Below are 14,877 nucleotides of genomic sequence, written 5' to 3'. Positions count from 1 at the left end.
ACTTCCTCATTAAAAAAGAAGAAGAGAGAGAAATCAACTTGTTGTGTAACGTCTCGGTGTGTGCCACCGACCAGCCCGCTGTGCTGTGACGTTTTTATTTATTGCCGCTGTGCTGAGTGGGGTGACATAGCCAAGTCAAACTACTCAGCAGAACACAACATATTTTACCACTATAAATAGACCGGCTACTGTAAACCTACTCTGAGAGGAGGCACGCATGCAAACATTAACACACACAGCATAAACACTTTATCAGACACCGTCTTCTAAACAAATTCACATGGGAGGGTAAAACAAACAGCTAAAATCTCACTTTATTTTAAAATCATTGCTGCAAACATGCATGCACATATACTGACGCATAAAGGAGGTTGAAAGGGGAGGTCGGATCAGCACAAAGTGAGTGACACTTTGGCATCTATATCTGGTGTCTACCTCACACTGCCTGCAAGCAATTAATGATCAGCCCTCCGTATCTCTGTGCCTCTGTCTGTCTCTCCCTCCTCCGTCATGCTGCGAGCCAACCCGTCATGTCTATCTCCTCCTATCGGTTTCCAATCTCCCCGGTGACATACAGTAATACAGGAGTAGAGTTACACGGCCTGTGTAACCCGGCCAGACGCATTTCATCTCAGCACCACCTGGATTAGTGTTTAACCACTCTGGAATCTCACAGCAGCATCAGCCAAACACCACTTTTAGCACACGGCGTGGAGCTAACTGTCTCTAACGAAAAAATCTGGCATATGCTGAGGCGATCCGAGGGGGAAACATCTAGGGTTGGTAGAGACATGTCCCTGATTAATAACCTATTGCATGACACTCATAATGCATACTTAGTTGTTATTAGATAGGTAGGATGGGTCCCAAATGAGAAGAGTGCAAATGTGTTTTCGATAGATTCAGTCCTCAGATGAAACTCTGAACGAGACAATTAAGTTTAGTCTTTTTTTTTTTTTTTTAGAGAGAGGACGACTTTACTCTTTACTTTGCTTTAGCTTTCAAACTACTTTCAGCTTCCTTAACCAACCAGTGGATGCACAGTAGAGGGGGTAGACAAGTTTAAATGTACAACCCTGGCATTGGCCAGGGCAGATCGCTGCCCGTCAGACAGAGCCAATCTAATACTTTCAAAATTGAGGGGGATATGAGTGGCCCCTCCAAATTTGGACTACAAAACAACCCACCATTATCCATCTACAGCCGTTCTGTATTTCTACTAGTGGAAGTTCTCAACCCCTACATACACATCTAGCAGGGAAAAGTCATCAGCAGTTACTGTGTGCGGCCGAGACTGAGTAATAGGCTGACGGGGTGGGTAGAAAACGGCAGCTGCATTCACTTGCACTCGGACATTGGAGCTTTGTTTCTTTCTTTTTTTTATTGGATTATCCAAAATTAGGGTGGCAGCTGAGGTGGCTGTTTTAGTGTTAAAACTAGCATGCTCTTCTTCGTCTGTTTATGCAATTTGTTATATTTCTACTCACATTAACTATACCCTTTCCTCCCAGCTCCTCTCCTATCGTCACCTCTGGCGTGCAGCCGATGAAGACATCACCTCCCAGTGTCTGATGAATAAGGCTGGTGTGATAGAGAGGCAGACTCTGTGTGTGTGTGTGAAGTATTGTGTCTGCTCAGGTTCAATGGTCTATCAATCTCAGGACACACACACACACACAAAGTCATTCAACGCGTCCAAACAGGGCAGAAAGTCACACACATTGAGGTGCCACTAAACACATAAGTGAATTTGATCCTCTTTGTTTATTTGATTCATGCGCACACCATACACTGTATATAAGAAGTGGACAAAGTCACTGTGACTTCACCCATTGGTTTGTGGATTGCCGTTTTGAAGCCTCGAGTACGGCATTTTGGCTGTCGCCGTCTTGTTTTTTTGCAACCAAAAGTGACGAGAGCAAGGAGCTAAGTACAACTGAACGCTGAATAAGACATTTTTAGGCGACAATTACAATTAACTTTCATGAACAGGAAACACACTGTGAAAGGGTTAAAGATGTAGGACAAAAACACAGACAACTCCCAGACCGGACAACACCGTGGTAGCAGCCTGTCAACCACAAGGTAGCCACGCCCTAAAGCATCCCCTGCTTTATGGTCTATTTGACTCTAAATGGGACCATAGGTTACTAAATGAACATCATGCTGTATTGAAGAAGACTTGAAACTAGCGATTGAGACCATAAACTCATGTTTACAATGTTTACTGAGGTAATAAATCAAGTGAGAAGTTGAGACTTCTATACAATCAGACTTTATTTTTGCAACCAGAGGAGTCGCCCCCTGCTGGCTATTAGAAAGAATGCAAGTTTAAGGCAGTAGCTTCACTTCTCAGACCCAGGAGTTGCCCACTGGAGCACGCACACATAGATATACAGACATTAACAGTATGCTGAGGCTGAGCTCATCAGTCATTATAATGAAGAGTTCCCGCAGTGATAGAACAGTGTACTGGAAGAGCGGAACATTTTTCTTTTAGGTAAGACAGCTCACTGCCAGCTTTATGTATATTTATCAGGAAACTATATAAATGCAGCTCCCAAAAGTAAATCTATAGCAAAGCTGATTTGTATTCCACACAGCACCTGCATGCTGGGAAGAAAGTTTAATGTCTGTGTGTGTCAGAACAGAGGAGATGCTGAGCTGGGAAAAAAAAGCCTGAATTCATGTCAAGAATGATCAAACAGGTAAAAGTGACAGAGAGAGAAGAAAGAGGGGCAGAAAAAGATGTCTAGAAGGCAATATCAACATACAATGAAACAGAAGAACCACATCAACACATTTCCTCTGTCTGTGTTTGTCCCTCACAGAAGACACAAACACGTCCCACCCTCTTGACCTCAGACTTCACATAAGACTGCTTCTCTCTCTCAGCCACATCAGCATGTGTGATCTTCAGGGAGAGGTTGTATTTAGACCACAGCTTCACAACAAAATGCACAAACACAAACCGCTGAACATCGCTTATCCTCCTCTGGCTCAGACCACACACACACACACACACACACAGAATAAGCAGCAGTAAACGGCGCTAAGCAGTCAAGCAGGGATATAAGACAGGTCACTGCATTATTTATGTCTCTCCGCCACGTTTAGTGTTGCATCCTGATAACACCTATTCAGCAACTTTTTGCCGCATGCGCACACCTCAACACTCAGATGCACCCAAATAGAGATGTAATAAAAACTTGCATGCACAGCAACACGGGATACACAGTCTATCCTAAAACATGTAGAAAAACACACACATGCTTCCACATTGCAACATTGAACTAGATCCTTGTTTGTTGGCCTGAAATGCAAATGTTCTGACCTTGTTTATAAGCTCTCTAACAGATTCATTTTCCCTCTGAGTAAGGGAGTCTGATTTGAGACACTTTCTGCCTGTCGCAATCGATTTGGTCTGTGAGAACTTTGCTATTGGACCATATTCTGCATTCATTCCCACTAGCCGGAGCCCATAATGAAAACATTAGTGCTTTAGCAAGTGTTTGTGTACTAAAGTGAGAAAGTGTGTCTCACACAGCTAACCAGAGAGCTTGTTGAGAGCGAGGCTATTATTTGGCAGATCAAGTTATTATCCACCAACACTACTGGCCTTCATACTTAAAACAGTTCAGTGAGCCCCACATTCTCATTATTGTGACCTTGTTGGAAACCAGTGGGCAACTCCTGGGTCTGAGAAGTGAAGCCAATGCGGAAGTGCATTAAACCTGCATTCTGTCTATCAGCCAGCAGGGGGCGACTCCTCTGGTTGCAAAAAGAAGTCTAATTGTATAGAAGTCTATGAGAAAATGAGCCTACTTCTCACTTGATTTATTAAATCTTATTCAGCGTTCAGTTGTACTTAGCTCCACCCTCTCGTGTCACTTCTGGTTGCAAATTACCAAGACGGCGACGGGCAAAAACCAAGATGCTGATGGCCAAAAATCAAGATGGAGACGGCCAAAATGCCGAACTCAAGGCTTCAAATGGCAGTCCACAAACCAATAGGTGATGTCACGGTAAATACATCCACTTCTTATATACAGTCTATGGTATTATCCACCAACACTGGCCCCAACACTCAAAACACCACAGTGAGTCTCACATTCTCATTATTGTAACCTTGTTGGAAACAATTTAACAATCAATATCCTCTGACCATCTGCATCAAAGCCTGAGGGGGAATAAATGCTAATTTCCCCATTGATTTCAATGCATTTCTTACTGTTTACAATGCATTTCCAGCAGGATGGATTCAGTTCCAGCATTATGAAACACTCACAAAACGCTTCAGGCATTGTTACCTTAAACAGTGGAAATATGACACATTTGTTGCAAAAAGCTTTTGTGTGACTCTGGGAATACGAGAAACGCTGAAAATAACAAGCTGAAATGTCTTCTTTGGATCCGAACCAAGGAGCTTTTAGTTGTTGAAACCTGGGAAACCTCAGGAATGGACAGAGAGAGAGAGGAAGAAAGGAAGGAGGAGGCTGAGCAGTACGAAAGAAAGAAAGAGAGCATAATGCCAGAACATCTGTCTCTCATCATCGGAAAAGAGAAAGTCAGCAGCACAGAAAAGCTCACTGGACAGAAAGTACAACTCGCTCACACACGCTCACACAAACACACACAAACAGGTGGGTTAGTGCTTTCCTCCAGGTGCCCTGCATTAAGCCACAGTGGAAAACTACAGAGAGAAAAGAGTGAGTGTGTGTGAAACAGAGAGAGGGATGGCAGAGGACTACAAAGGGTCTGAGAAACAGAGAGAAGAGAGACTCAAAAAAAAGAAGGATGAGTGTGTGATACAGAAAAAGAACTGACGTGAGAACAAGCTTCTCAACTCGGGAGCAAAGACACCACCTGATCTATGAGGCTTTAGTGAGTAATATGACAGTGGACAGAGGAAGATACAGAGAAAGATTTTAGATCAATAATGGAGAGAAAGTAATGATGACTAAGTGAAAAGATAACTGAAGGGGAACAGTGTGAGAAAGGGCACAAAAAAGAAGTGTAATAGGAAAAGGTAGAAGAGTTGTAGGTTAAATTAATTGGTTTGGACAGCCCGGTCACCAGGAGAAAATGTTGGCATTGTATGTTTCTGCAACCCACGGATATATTGAATGTGAACATTTTTGCATTCGGTCAGAGCAAGTGATGTAGTAAATTGATGGATTATCGAAACTTACATGGTACGAAAGTTTTGTGGTATGATAACGAGTATAACAAGCAAAAAAGTCCACTAAGGATGCATGGGAAGGGTAGTGGACGGGTCAATCAAACACAGGACTTTCACCCAGGAGACCGCTGTTTGTGTCCTCAGTTAAACCAAAGGTAAACATTAACTTTATGCTTTTTACGTAACGTTACATAAGAAAGTAAGATTTCTACAGGGCGCTTGTTGTTTATTCACGGTAGTTACGTTGTTACGGTTGTTAAATTAGGTTGTAACGTTATTATTTTAATACACACTATGATGTTTTGTCTTACCTTAATCAAGTATTTTTGTTGCCTAAATCGAACCAATCGTTTCACAACGTTAAATCACGTGTCATTGTGCGTTGACATTCAACGTATCCTGTGGTGTGCAGAAATGTACATTGCCAATATTTTTTCTGCCGACTAGGTTGGGTTTGGGACTTGTCATGCTGCCATGGCTGGATAACTGATCAGCCAAAGTGGACAACTAAACTACCAACAACCTCGATGTCCACAAGTTTATTGTGATAAATTGATTTGTGATCCGTCCGTCCCCTCTAGACCGCCACATAGAAGCCTTTTCTGATCCCTCTATTGGCAATCTGACATAATCTGTCTGCGCCTTCCAAAAACCGTAACAAATCACTGTTGAAAATATAAATCTGTTTTATGATGTGACAATGTGACAATGCTCTGGCTTGACCTCCTCACTACACAGACCTTTTTGCTGGGACTTGAACGTAAATTTAAGTCATCTTGGAGCACTTGCTGGTCGTTTTTCTTGGGAGGACAGTCTCTCACTATCAGCTATAATCACAGGAGCATTTAAAGGCATTACTATCTGTTTTTAATGTCCTGTAGAGGAGAAGGGCCCCATGTTTCTATCTGGTCCTTATTAACTTCAGTTGACATTGTGTTTATGCATTCCTATTCAAGATTACCTTTAATCATACCATTGAGGTCAAGTGTATGTAGTTTCCTGCCTCGGTTTTCAGTTAACAGGCCCTCGCTATAAAAGAGCCTGTATGCTCAGGTATCTTCTCTGTATAAAGAAAGGTTAAATAAACAATATAAATAAAGGTTAAATAAACACAGGTACTGGTACAGTCGGTTCCTGGCACCCTAAAAAAAAGTCTTCTTTGAAGTCTTGTCTCAAAAAATACTAAAAGCAATGTTGCATACTGTTCTTACCAACCCATTCTGGCTCCCAATGCGTCAACGCTTGGTCAGTGCCACTCGGCGTCTGATACCGACACCTTTTAGCATCTGTATGAGATGCACCAGGCTTTCAACTATCTCCAATATAAACCCATCCGCAGCATTATTAGACGCTCAGAATTGACTCAGTTTAAATAGACAGAAAGTCTGCATAAGAATCAAACAACAAACAGGACTTTCATCCAGGACACCGCTGTTTGTATCCCATGTGAAACCAAGCCAACTGTTATTTATTTTACCTTATTTCTATTACGTAACTTACGTACGTTACTAACGCCAGTTACGTAACAAGCGTAGTTCTTTTATGTAACAAACTACAATAAATAAATACTTAAATACTTATTTTAACCCCAACAACAAAGTTATCCGAAACCTAACCGAGTAGTTTTATTGCGTAACTAAACCTAAAAACTAAGTAAACCTACATTGGAAGTTTATTTTGAAAAGACACTATGCATGTCACGAGAAGAAACTGTACGTTTCATGTGAATACGGAAGTTTATTTTGAAAAGACACTATGCATGTAACGAGCAGAAACTTAACACGCCGTCCCTGACACGTCCAAAAAGAGGTGTACCTAGAGCATCATAGTTTGAACCGTCTGTATTTGACGAGTTGGGAGTGAGAATGTGTTGTTCTTAACTACATCCAAACACAATCCAAGCTGCATCTTCAGCTTTTAATTTGAACATCTTTATTCTGTGTATGACAGAAAAGTTAAACTACTGACCTTTACTAGAATGCTGGAGCCTGTTATCACTCATCTTAATATACTAAAGAGTTAATTATGTAAAGAATTTGTGTTGATCAGTGGAACCTAAACCGTGTATATTCCTTTAAATGGTTGTAACAGAAATAGTAAAAGCAGCCTACTTAATGCTGTAAATAAGCCTTTTAAGATGTGAATGAATGAAGTCTCTCTAACAAACCATGTGAATGGATTTCAAACAGTTGAGCTTCTTCCAGGCAGAAGGATGAGAAAACATAGGTCGGCATAGATTGACAGAGTCAGAGAGAAAAGACAAGGAAGATTTCCCACCGTGCAAAGCGGGGCGAAAAGAAGGCGAGGGGGGGTTTTCTTAATCGGAGCGAGGGAAAACACTGACAGAGGGGAGGTGTGGAGAAAGAGACAGAGAGCGCTATTAAAGGAGAGGTGAAGTGCCATGAAAAGAGGAAAACAACAGGATGATTCAGCGTGAAGGGAGAGAGGAAAAGGAAAACAACCTGTGGCCTCGCACGGCACAGCTCTGGAGGGACTACTGAGGACACACAAGGCTTACAGCTAACGCACAAACATCTCTCTTTGTGTGGGTGATGGGTTTAAAAGAAGGAAAATGTCCTCATTTGAAGGATGTCCATGATCTCCCCTTCCCTCTTAGGACATTTGTTCTTCACAAGTGTACAAATACAAGAACACACGCACACACTGATCTCCCCTTCCTCTCTAATTACTCCAGTCATTACCAACGGCCAATGAAGACACTAGAATACTAACAGTTTACTAATGACATGATAACTGTAATTAGAACATCCTGCCGGACCCACTAATTGTCCTTTCCCTTTTACAGACGAGAGAGAGCGAGGGAGACCGAGCCGAAGGTTAATTTGCTTAATGTTTATTCGCTCGCTGCAAACTAGGTTGTTGATGTCAGTGGACCGACCCACTATTATTCTAATGATGGCAAGACTATAATGTCTTCTCGTTAGATTCCCTAATTTCTTTTTTTTTTTTTAAGTTGTACGTCTAATTTAAATGTATTTTCTTGAGAAAAGTGCCTTAAAAAGAATAAAAGGAAATGAAAAACAGCAATCTGAATCGGGAGATGAAAAAGGATAACCCTTAATCCTGAAAGCTGGTGAGAAACACCTGCTACCTGCAGGATCATTCTGAAATCAGTCTCCTGCAAAGTGTCACCTGCCACAGATTAGCATACTCAGTTGTCACACACAAAAGAGTTAAATTAGGGCTGTCAATCGATTAAAGTATTTAATCATGATTAATCGCACATCTTTTATCTGTTCAAAATGTGTCTTAAAGGGAGATTCGTCCAGTATTTAATACTCTTATTAACATGGGAGTGGACAAATATGCTTGCTTTCTGCAAATGTACTAGTGCTTACTTGACTACGACTTGCTCCAAACTGCATGTGATTATCATAAAGTGGGCATGTCTGTAAAGGGGAGACTCGTGGGTACCCATAGAACCCATTTTCATTCACATATCTTGAGGTCAGAGGTCAAGGGACCCCTTTGAAAATGGCCATGCCAGTTTTTCCTCGCCAAAATTTAGAGCAAGTTTGGAGCGTTATTTAGCCTCCTTCTCAACAAGCTAGTATGACATGGTTGGTACCAACCTATTCCTTAGGTTTTTTAGTTTCATATGATACCAGTATCTTCACTCTAGCTTTAAAACTGATCCCGCTACAATCTAAAACTCGCAAGTTGCATTAAAGAAATTGGCGGCGTTAAAACAAAATTTGCATTAATGTATTAATATTGTATTACCTTTGACAGCCCTGATTTAAATCTAACAATCACAGTAAAGGGATTGCTTGAAATATTTTAATTTGGTTTGGCTACTCTTCTTGAATAAACGGTTTCGATGAAATGGCCTCTGATCCAAACTATTACGTGAGTGGAAGCTGAAAAAGAATCCATCTACCAAATCAACTATAATGTAATTTCATTCTCAAGATAGTCATTTAGAAATTGCCTATATTATAATGAGCGTATTTATTAATAATATGCTTTACCTTGGCCAGAAACCCTCCTGTGCTCGACAGAGGGGAATAAATCTGGGTTGGTTTACTGCAGGTGGCTCCACTCAACTACCGCTTCACACTCTGCTGCTTTCCTCTTATTTCACTAATGCCCTCTCATGCTCTCTCTCCCCCTCTTTCTCTCTCTCTCTCTTTGGCACTACTTTCTCTCTCTCTCTCTCTCTCCATCTCTGATCACTCGCTCTCTTTTCATTGCTCTGTTGTTTCAGTGTGCTTTACTGGGATGGAGGTTCGAAAGCCATATAAGCAAGGCTGTTTCTGGCCTTCTGTGTCAGCGAACCATCTAACACATCAGATAATACAGCAGTAATAAAGAACGACTCACACGGGGAAGAAATAATCATAGAAAATAACTAGAAAATACAGAGACAAACACGTCTGGATGAGCTGATTTCTTTTTATAGCCGGTTGCTAATATATTTTGCTCCTCATATCACTCATTCACTCTTTTTTACTCTTGCCACAATAATACGCTGATGTATTTCCAGCCTTTTCTGAAGTACGCTTGCCAATCTGAGTAATTATCCGTGGAAACACACAATTACAGTGAAAGGAGCCAATACAGTTAAATTCATATTTATAGAATATAATATCTGTAATATTTTTCAGGCTAATAACTAATCTTTTCTCACGCAAAGTAATTACACAGAACGGCTGCGTTAGAGGCAGCGAGCTAAAACGGGCTATAACCCCATTGTGTGAACAAATGACATGGATGGTTTGTTTTATTGATGGCCAATCGGAGCTTACAAAGCATTATGACCTCCACCGATGTAACATTTAATTATTACAAGCCGGCCCCCTCGGGGGGGCGACACGGCACCAGGTTGTGTTAGATGTGGGGCAAAAGCTGGAGGCTAGAAAATACCTAATGCATTATGGGAAGCCACAGATGGGATACATAAACCTATAGATTAGCAAATCTTGTTCAATTCTGCAGCACAATGACCTGACAATTAAAGGCAAGTGGAAGCATGCAGTCCTGCTGTAGCATGCACGACCAGAATGCAATCATTTGCAGAGTTAGTGAACCTTAAAACTATGCCAGACCTCAACAACTCCACCTACATATATGTAGGTGGAGTTGTTGACTTTTTCACCCCAAAAGCTGGACAAGAAATGTCTCCCCACTCTGTCTGAGACTTTTGAAACTCATTGGACTGGTTGCAGCTGTCAAACACCGTCTCATAAACCAGTCCTCGGTGCATACCTGTGGGCCAGTCGCCCCACCGCTAGCTCACTTCTCACACTGTGCATCACAGTGAGCCTGTTTTCATCATCCAGCACATCTCAGCAGAGACACTATAGAGGCAGACAGCTGGTCTTGAGTGGCCAATTATGTCCGTTTATCTCCCTTGCAGGCACAGCTGCGATCAAACGGAATGAAGAAACAGGATCAAACAGCGAGGCTAAAAAATCATTCTTCCGTTTCGTTCACTTCTTCTCGCAGCTTCCCTTCTGCCTGTTTCTGTCTCTGTTACTTCCTGCCCCTCTACTTCCATCCCTCCCTCTCTCTCTCTATATATATATATATACACACACTTCTTAGTCTCACTTTGCTTTCCTTGCTCATCTCTCCGGAGACAGCGGAGCAGAGGCATCTGTAAAAGTTTACTGCTGAGGAAGCTTCATCCTGCAGACTGCTGCTGCTGCTGCTCCTGAGCATGTGTGAGCTCCTCTATTGGGGGTACCAGCGGAGAGATCTCAAAAGGAAGCTTGAGGGAGTTCCCCAGAAAAATGTTGGTTCATATATTGTCAGAAAAATAACAGAATATCAATCAAAGTCCTCATATCAAAATATGAGTTTGTCAGTGCCTTAGAAAACTAGACATATAGTGGTAATGTTATATGGAAATCTTAAGGAAACTGGTCATGGTTAAAAGCAGAACTACCTAGTTACAGGGAAAAACTGTGGTCATGGTTAAAAAAAGCGAGGATGACTGCATGGTGGTAGAAGACGGAAGTGAAACCCTGGGCTCAAGTTAAACTATTTGTGCTTTTACCCTGAACACCACAACTTCTCTCTATACTTCCTGCTTTGACCGAGGCCATTTCAAGCTGTTGATCAAACAACCAGTTGTCCATTTATCTGGATAGGCCAGTCTCTAGATTTTACATACAGTGTCAGCAGTTATCAAATGTGAAGATCTACGTCTCTGTTCACAGTGGCAGGGCACATCAGAGGTGAAGTGTGATGTAAAGAATGCCTCCACTGTTCTCTCTGTACGCTGTTGTTTTCCAAAACAACATTTTGGCAGACGGTCCACTCAATCCGAGTCATGAGATCTGCAGAAAGCCCTGGCTAGCCTCCTGAATAAGCCCTAAATCAATAAAACCTAGAATGTAACCAACTTCTCCACAGCTGCCCTCTCTCTCAGCTCCCTCTTTTGTAAAGTGGGCCTCGAGGTGAGAATATAAAAAAAAAATATTCTGCCAAGTTTTCAATCTTTTTTTTTGGCATAGACAGAAACCTGTAGAGACTGTGAGAGGGTGACAAAAACTGATTTTTTTTGCTTCTAAATCCATGAAAAGGAAGGGTAGTTCCACTTTAAATGATTACACACATGGTGTTTTCTTGTTTGGTTTATAAAACTCTCTCATTGGCTGAGACACTTCAAGTTACCCATAAACGCCTGACATGGAGTCACCACAGGCAGGTTTGTTTTAACCAAACAGGCTAAAATACTTCTCTCTTCTGTGCAGCAGAGTTCAATGCATAAACAATGATTTTCTAGTGTTCGCCCTGTGCGTAAAGATTGATGTTTTACGCACAAATAACACACAAAGACCCACGTTAAACGCATTAGACCAGCGGTCAGATTCACCACCAACACCTCTCCGCACAACCGACAATGCTATTTAAAAAAGGGAAGCTCTGTTGCATGAAGCTTTCAGCCTCGAGGTGAAAATCTTTCAAGGAATATTATAAGACATAAAAAAGCAAGCGCGATTAAGTATTAACTCTCCTGAGCAGCTCCTTTACAGACCACTGGCACTGACATTATAGTCCTGATAGGAATATTAGGGAACATTAGAGTGAGTTTTCATTATTGAACAGCTCTCCTGAGAACAGTGATTGATTAAACTGCAGATAAAATCAACAGAAGATCTTTTTCAAGACGACATAAATCAATGTTGATACCAAGCAGGCAGCATCCCATCAGTCCATCTTGTTATTATTGTTAAAAAGTTGCCAGCGTATAGAAACGGGCGACATCAAGCATCAACCCCTGCGCAAACATCCATCAGGAGATTAATTAAGGCGTTTGTTAGAGGAAAAAAATAAGTGATTTAGTTTTGTTTTCTCACTTTTTTCATTTTACCTTTCCACCTCTGGTGCAGACCAAGCGAGATGGGTCAATACTGGAGAGTAAAAGAAGACAGACTCTCCCTCCTAGCTGTGAACTAAGTGTCCCTCGGCACTCTGATTACTGCATCTGGCGAGATAGCCTACATATGAATTGAATGATGAACTGCTGTGGTCTTATCTTGTATGTTTTTTGTTTCTTTTTCTTTTCTTTTAGTGCTATGGACCCTCCTTTGTGTTTGAAATAAAGTTTGAATTGAAATAATATCAACTCGTTATTTGAATGGTAGTGAAAGCTATAAGGTTAACCAAATGCGTAATGGTTTTGGTTTTCCCCAAAGTGTTCATTCTTACATTCATTACGCATTTTCGGTTTGACGCGTGGAAAACACCACATGTCCTAAACGAAACACCCCATCTGTAATGTGTTTTATAGACTCCATACTTGTGATGTGGATTGGGGGAAAGCTTCTCTAAAAAAAAAAAGCGGTTTCTCAAAGACTGGAAGACACCAACTCCACCGTGCTTCAGAAACTGGTTGCATGAATTGGTCTCAGTTAGTGCGAGCAAATAATTTAAAATGTCAACATAATTGGGAAGAACCCTTTCTGCAATATTTGGACTCAGTTTGACAATATTTTCTATTTGTATATTGATTGTTTTGTTTTTCCTTTTTCCTCTGTTCTGTTGTTGAATACTCCCACTATGGATGGCTTGCATTTAACTATCACGTGGATGATGCTGTATGTAACGATATGTATGTTTTGTCCTTAACATGCGGTTTAGATCATTTTCTTTTAGTTAAAAAGAAGCGGTTTAACACCTACATGTGACAGCGAAAGTGTCAAACTCACCTCCTTCCTCCGCTCGGACCGCTGAAGGCAACAGAGAAGCCAGTAAACATCCACAGAGCCAGAGGAATAAATCCATCTTTACGGAGAAAACACCACCTCTTCTCCTCCTCTGTGGGTTTATTCTGTATATCTGAGAGTCCAGAGTCCTTTTTTTCCACAGTTCTCTATTTCTCTGAAGCGCAACACAAAGTATAGTGTCCAAAATCCACCACGGATACCGGGCTCTCCAGGAATATCGTGCTGGGTTAAACACACTGCTATGTGCGCACTATATGTCCACGTGTTCTTCTTCTTTTTGGAAAAAAAAAGAAACTAATTTGCACAAATTGGTGTGAAATCAGCGCAATATCTACTCTAAATACATCTTTAAAGGCTCAAAATCCATTGCGGTGCGCACAGTCCTCCTGTCAGTCTCAAGGCGCGTGGGAATAAAAACCTCGTTGACACTCAGTTGGAAATAACAAATGTCAAAGAAAGTAGAAATCACAGGTTGAAACTAACAGACACACGTCCAGACGACTGTTAAGTTTTCAAAAACCTGAAAGAAAGTGAGTGATTCCTCTTCGTCTCGATAAAAATATCCCCAAAATCTTTCGCTCTGGTTTTCTTGGTTTTTCCCAGTTGCGCATTTACTTGGTAAAAAGCACGTGTGATGATTAAGAAAGAAAGAAAAACATATGTTCCCATCGAATTATCCTCTTATAATACGCTGCCTCGATAACAGTCCGTTCTTGCGCAAAAGATAACACCAGATCTCCTGGAAGAGGCGCTCCGGCGGTCCGTGCGTAAAACTGATCAGGAGAAAATGAACGTGCAGCTTCTCAGAGCTCTCCTCCTGCAGACTGAGCGCTTCTGAGCTGAAACACGCGCTTCTATGCTCCTCTCTCTCTCCTCAGTATATGTCTCTCTCTCTCGTTCTCTCTCTCTCTCTCTCTCCCTGCAGCTCCGGCAGTGCGCTCCTTCTCCTCGGATCTCCTCCTGGTTTGTGGCAGAGAGCCGGACTCCTCACTCAGTCCCCTGTCTCGGTGTCTCGGTGTGCGTGTATCGGATTACAGTAGGCTCCTCGGACCGCCTCCATACAGCCCCTCACTGATTAAAGAGCAGTTTCATTTCTCTCTCTCTCTCTCTCTCTCTCTCTCTCTCTCTCTTTCTCTCTCTCTCTCTCTCTCTCTCTTTCCTATATCTCTTCCTCTCATTCATTTATACCTAATTTCTCCCATTTCCCTCCACTGTCTTTCCTTTCCTTTCTCTCTCTCTCTCTCCATGCCTCTTTTATTTCTCTCTTTTCTCCCTCAATCTCTCTCTCCCTCTCTCTCCCTCTCTCTCCCTCTCTCTCTTTACCTCACCCTCTCTTACCTTCCTATCTCTCTCTCTCTCTCTCTCGCTCTCTCTCTCTCTCTCTCTTACCTTCCTATATCTCTCCCTCTCATTCATTTAGACCTCATTTCTCCACCGTCTTTCCTTTCCTTTCTCTAGATACTCTCTCCATGCCTCTCTCTCTCTCTCTCTCTCTCT

At 41.8% G+C, this 14,877-nt stretch overlaps 1 protein-coding gene across 2 annotated transcripts in view; it reads right to left on the bottom strand.

Moving 5' to 3' along the window:
* Positions 1-14,424, bottom strand: part of LOC141781718 (neuropilin-2-like) — a 119,812-nt gene extending 105,388 nt beyond the window's left edge. The window contains exon 1 of one of the 2 annotated variants that reach the window (XM_074657508.1): positions 13,363-14,424. In XM_074657508.1, the coding sequence (XP_074513609.1) occupies positions 13,363-13,438 (76 nt within the window). In that variant the 5' untranslated portion in view covers positions 13,439-14,424. The remainder of the gene's footprint in view (positions 1-13,362) is intronic. The other variant, XM_074657507.1, reaches the window with a different exon arrangement.
* Positions 14,425-14,877: the final 453 nt, after the last annotated feature.

Source organism: Sebastes fasciatus, chromosome 14, assembly GCF_043250625.1.
Source record: "Sebastes fasciatus isolate fSebFas1 chromosome 14, fSebFas1.pri, whole genome shotgun sequence".
Classification (NCBI taxonomy): Eukaryota; Metazoa; Chordata; class Actinopteri; order Perciformes; family Sebastidae; genus Sebastes; species Sebastes fasciatus.
This window is presented reverse-complemented; position numbering and strand designations above follow the sequence as displayed.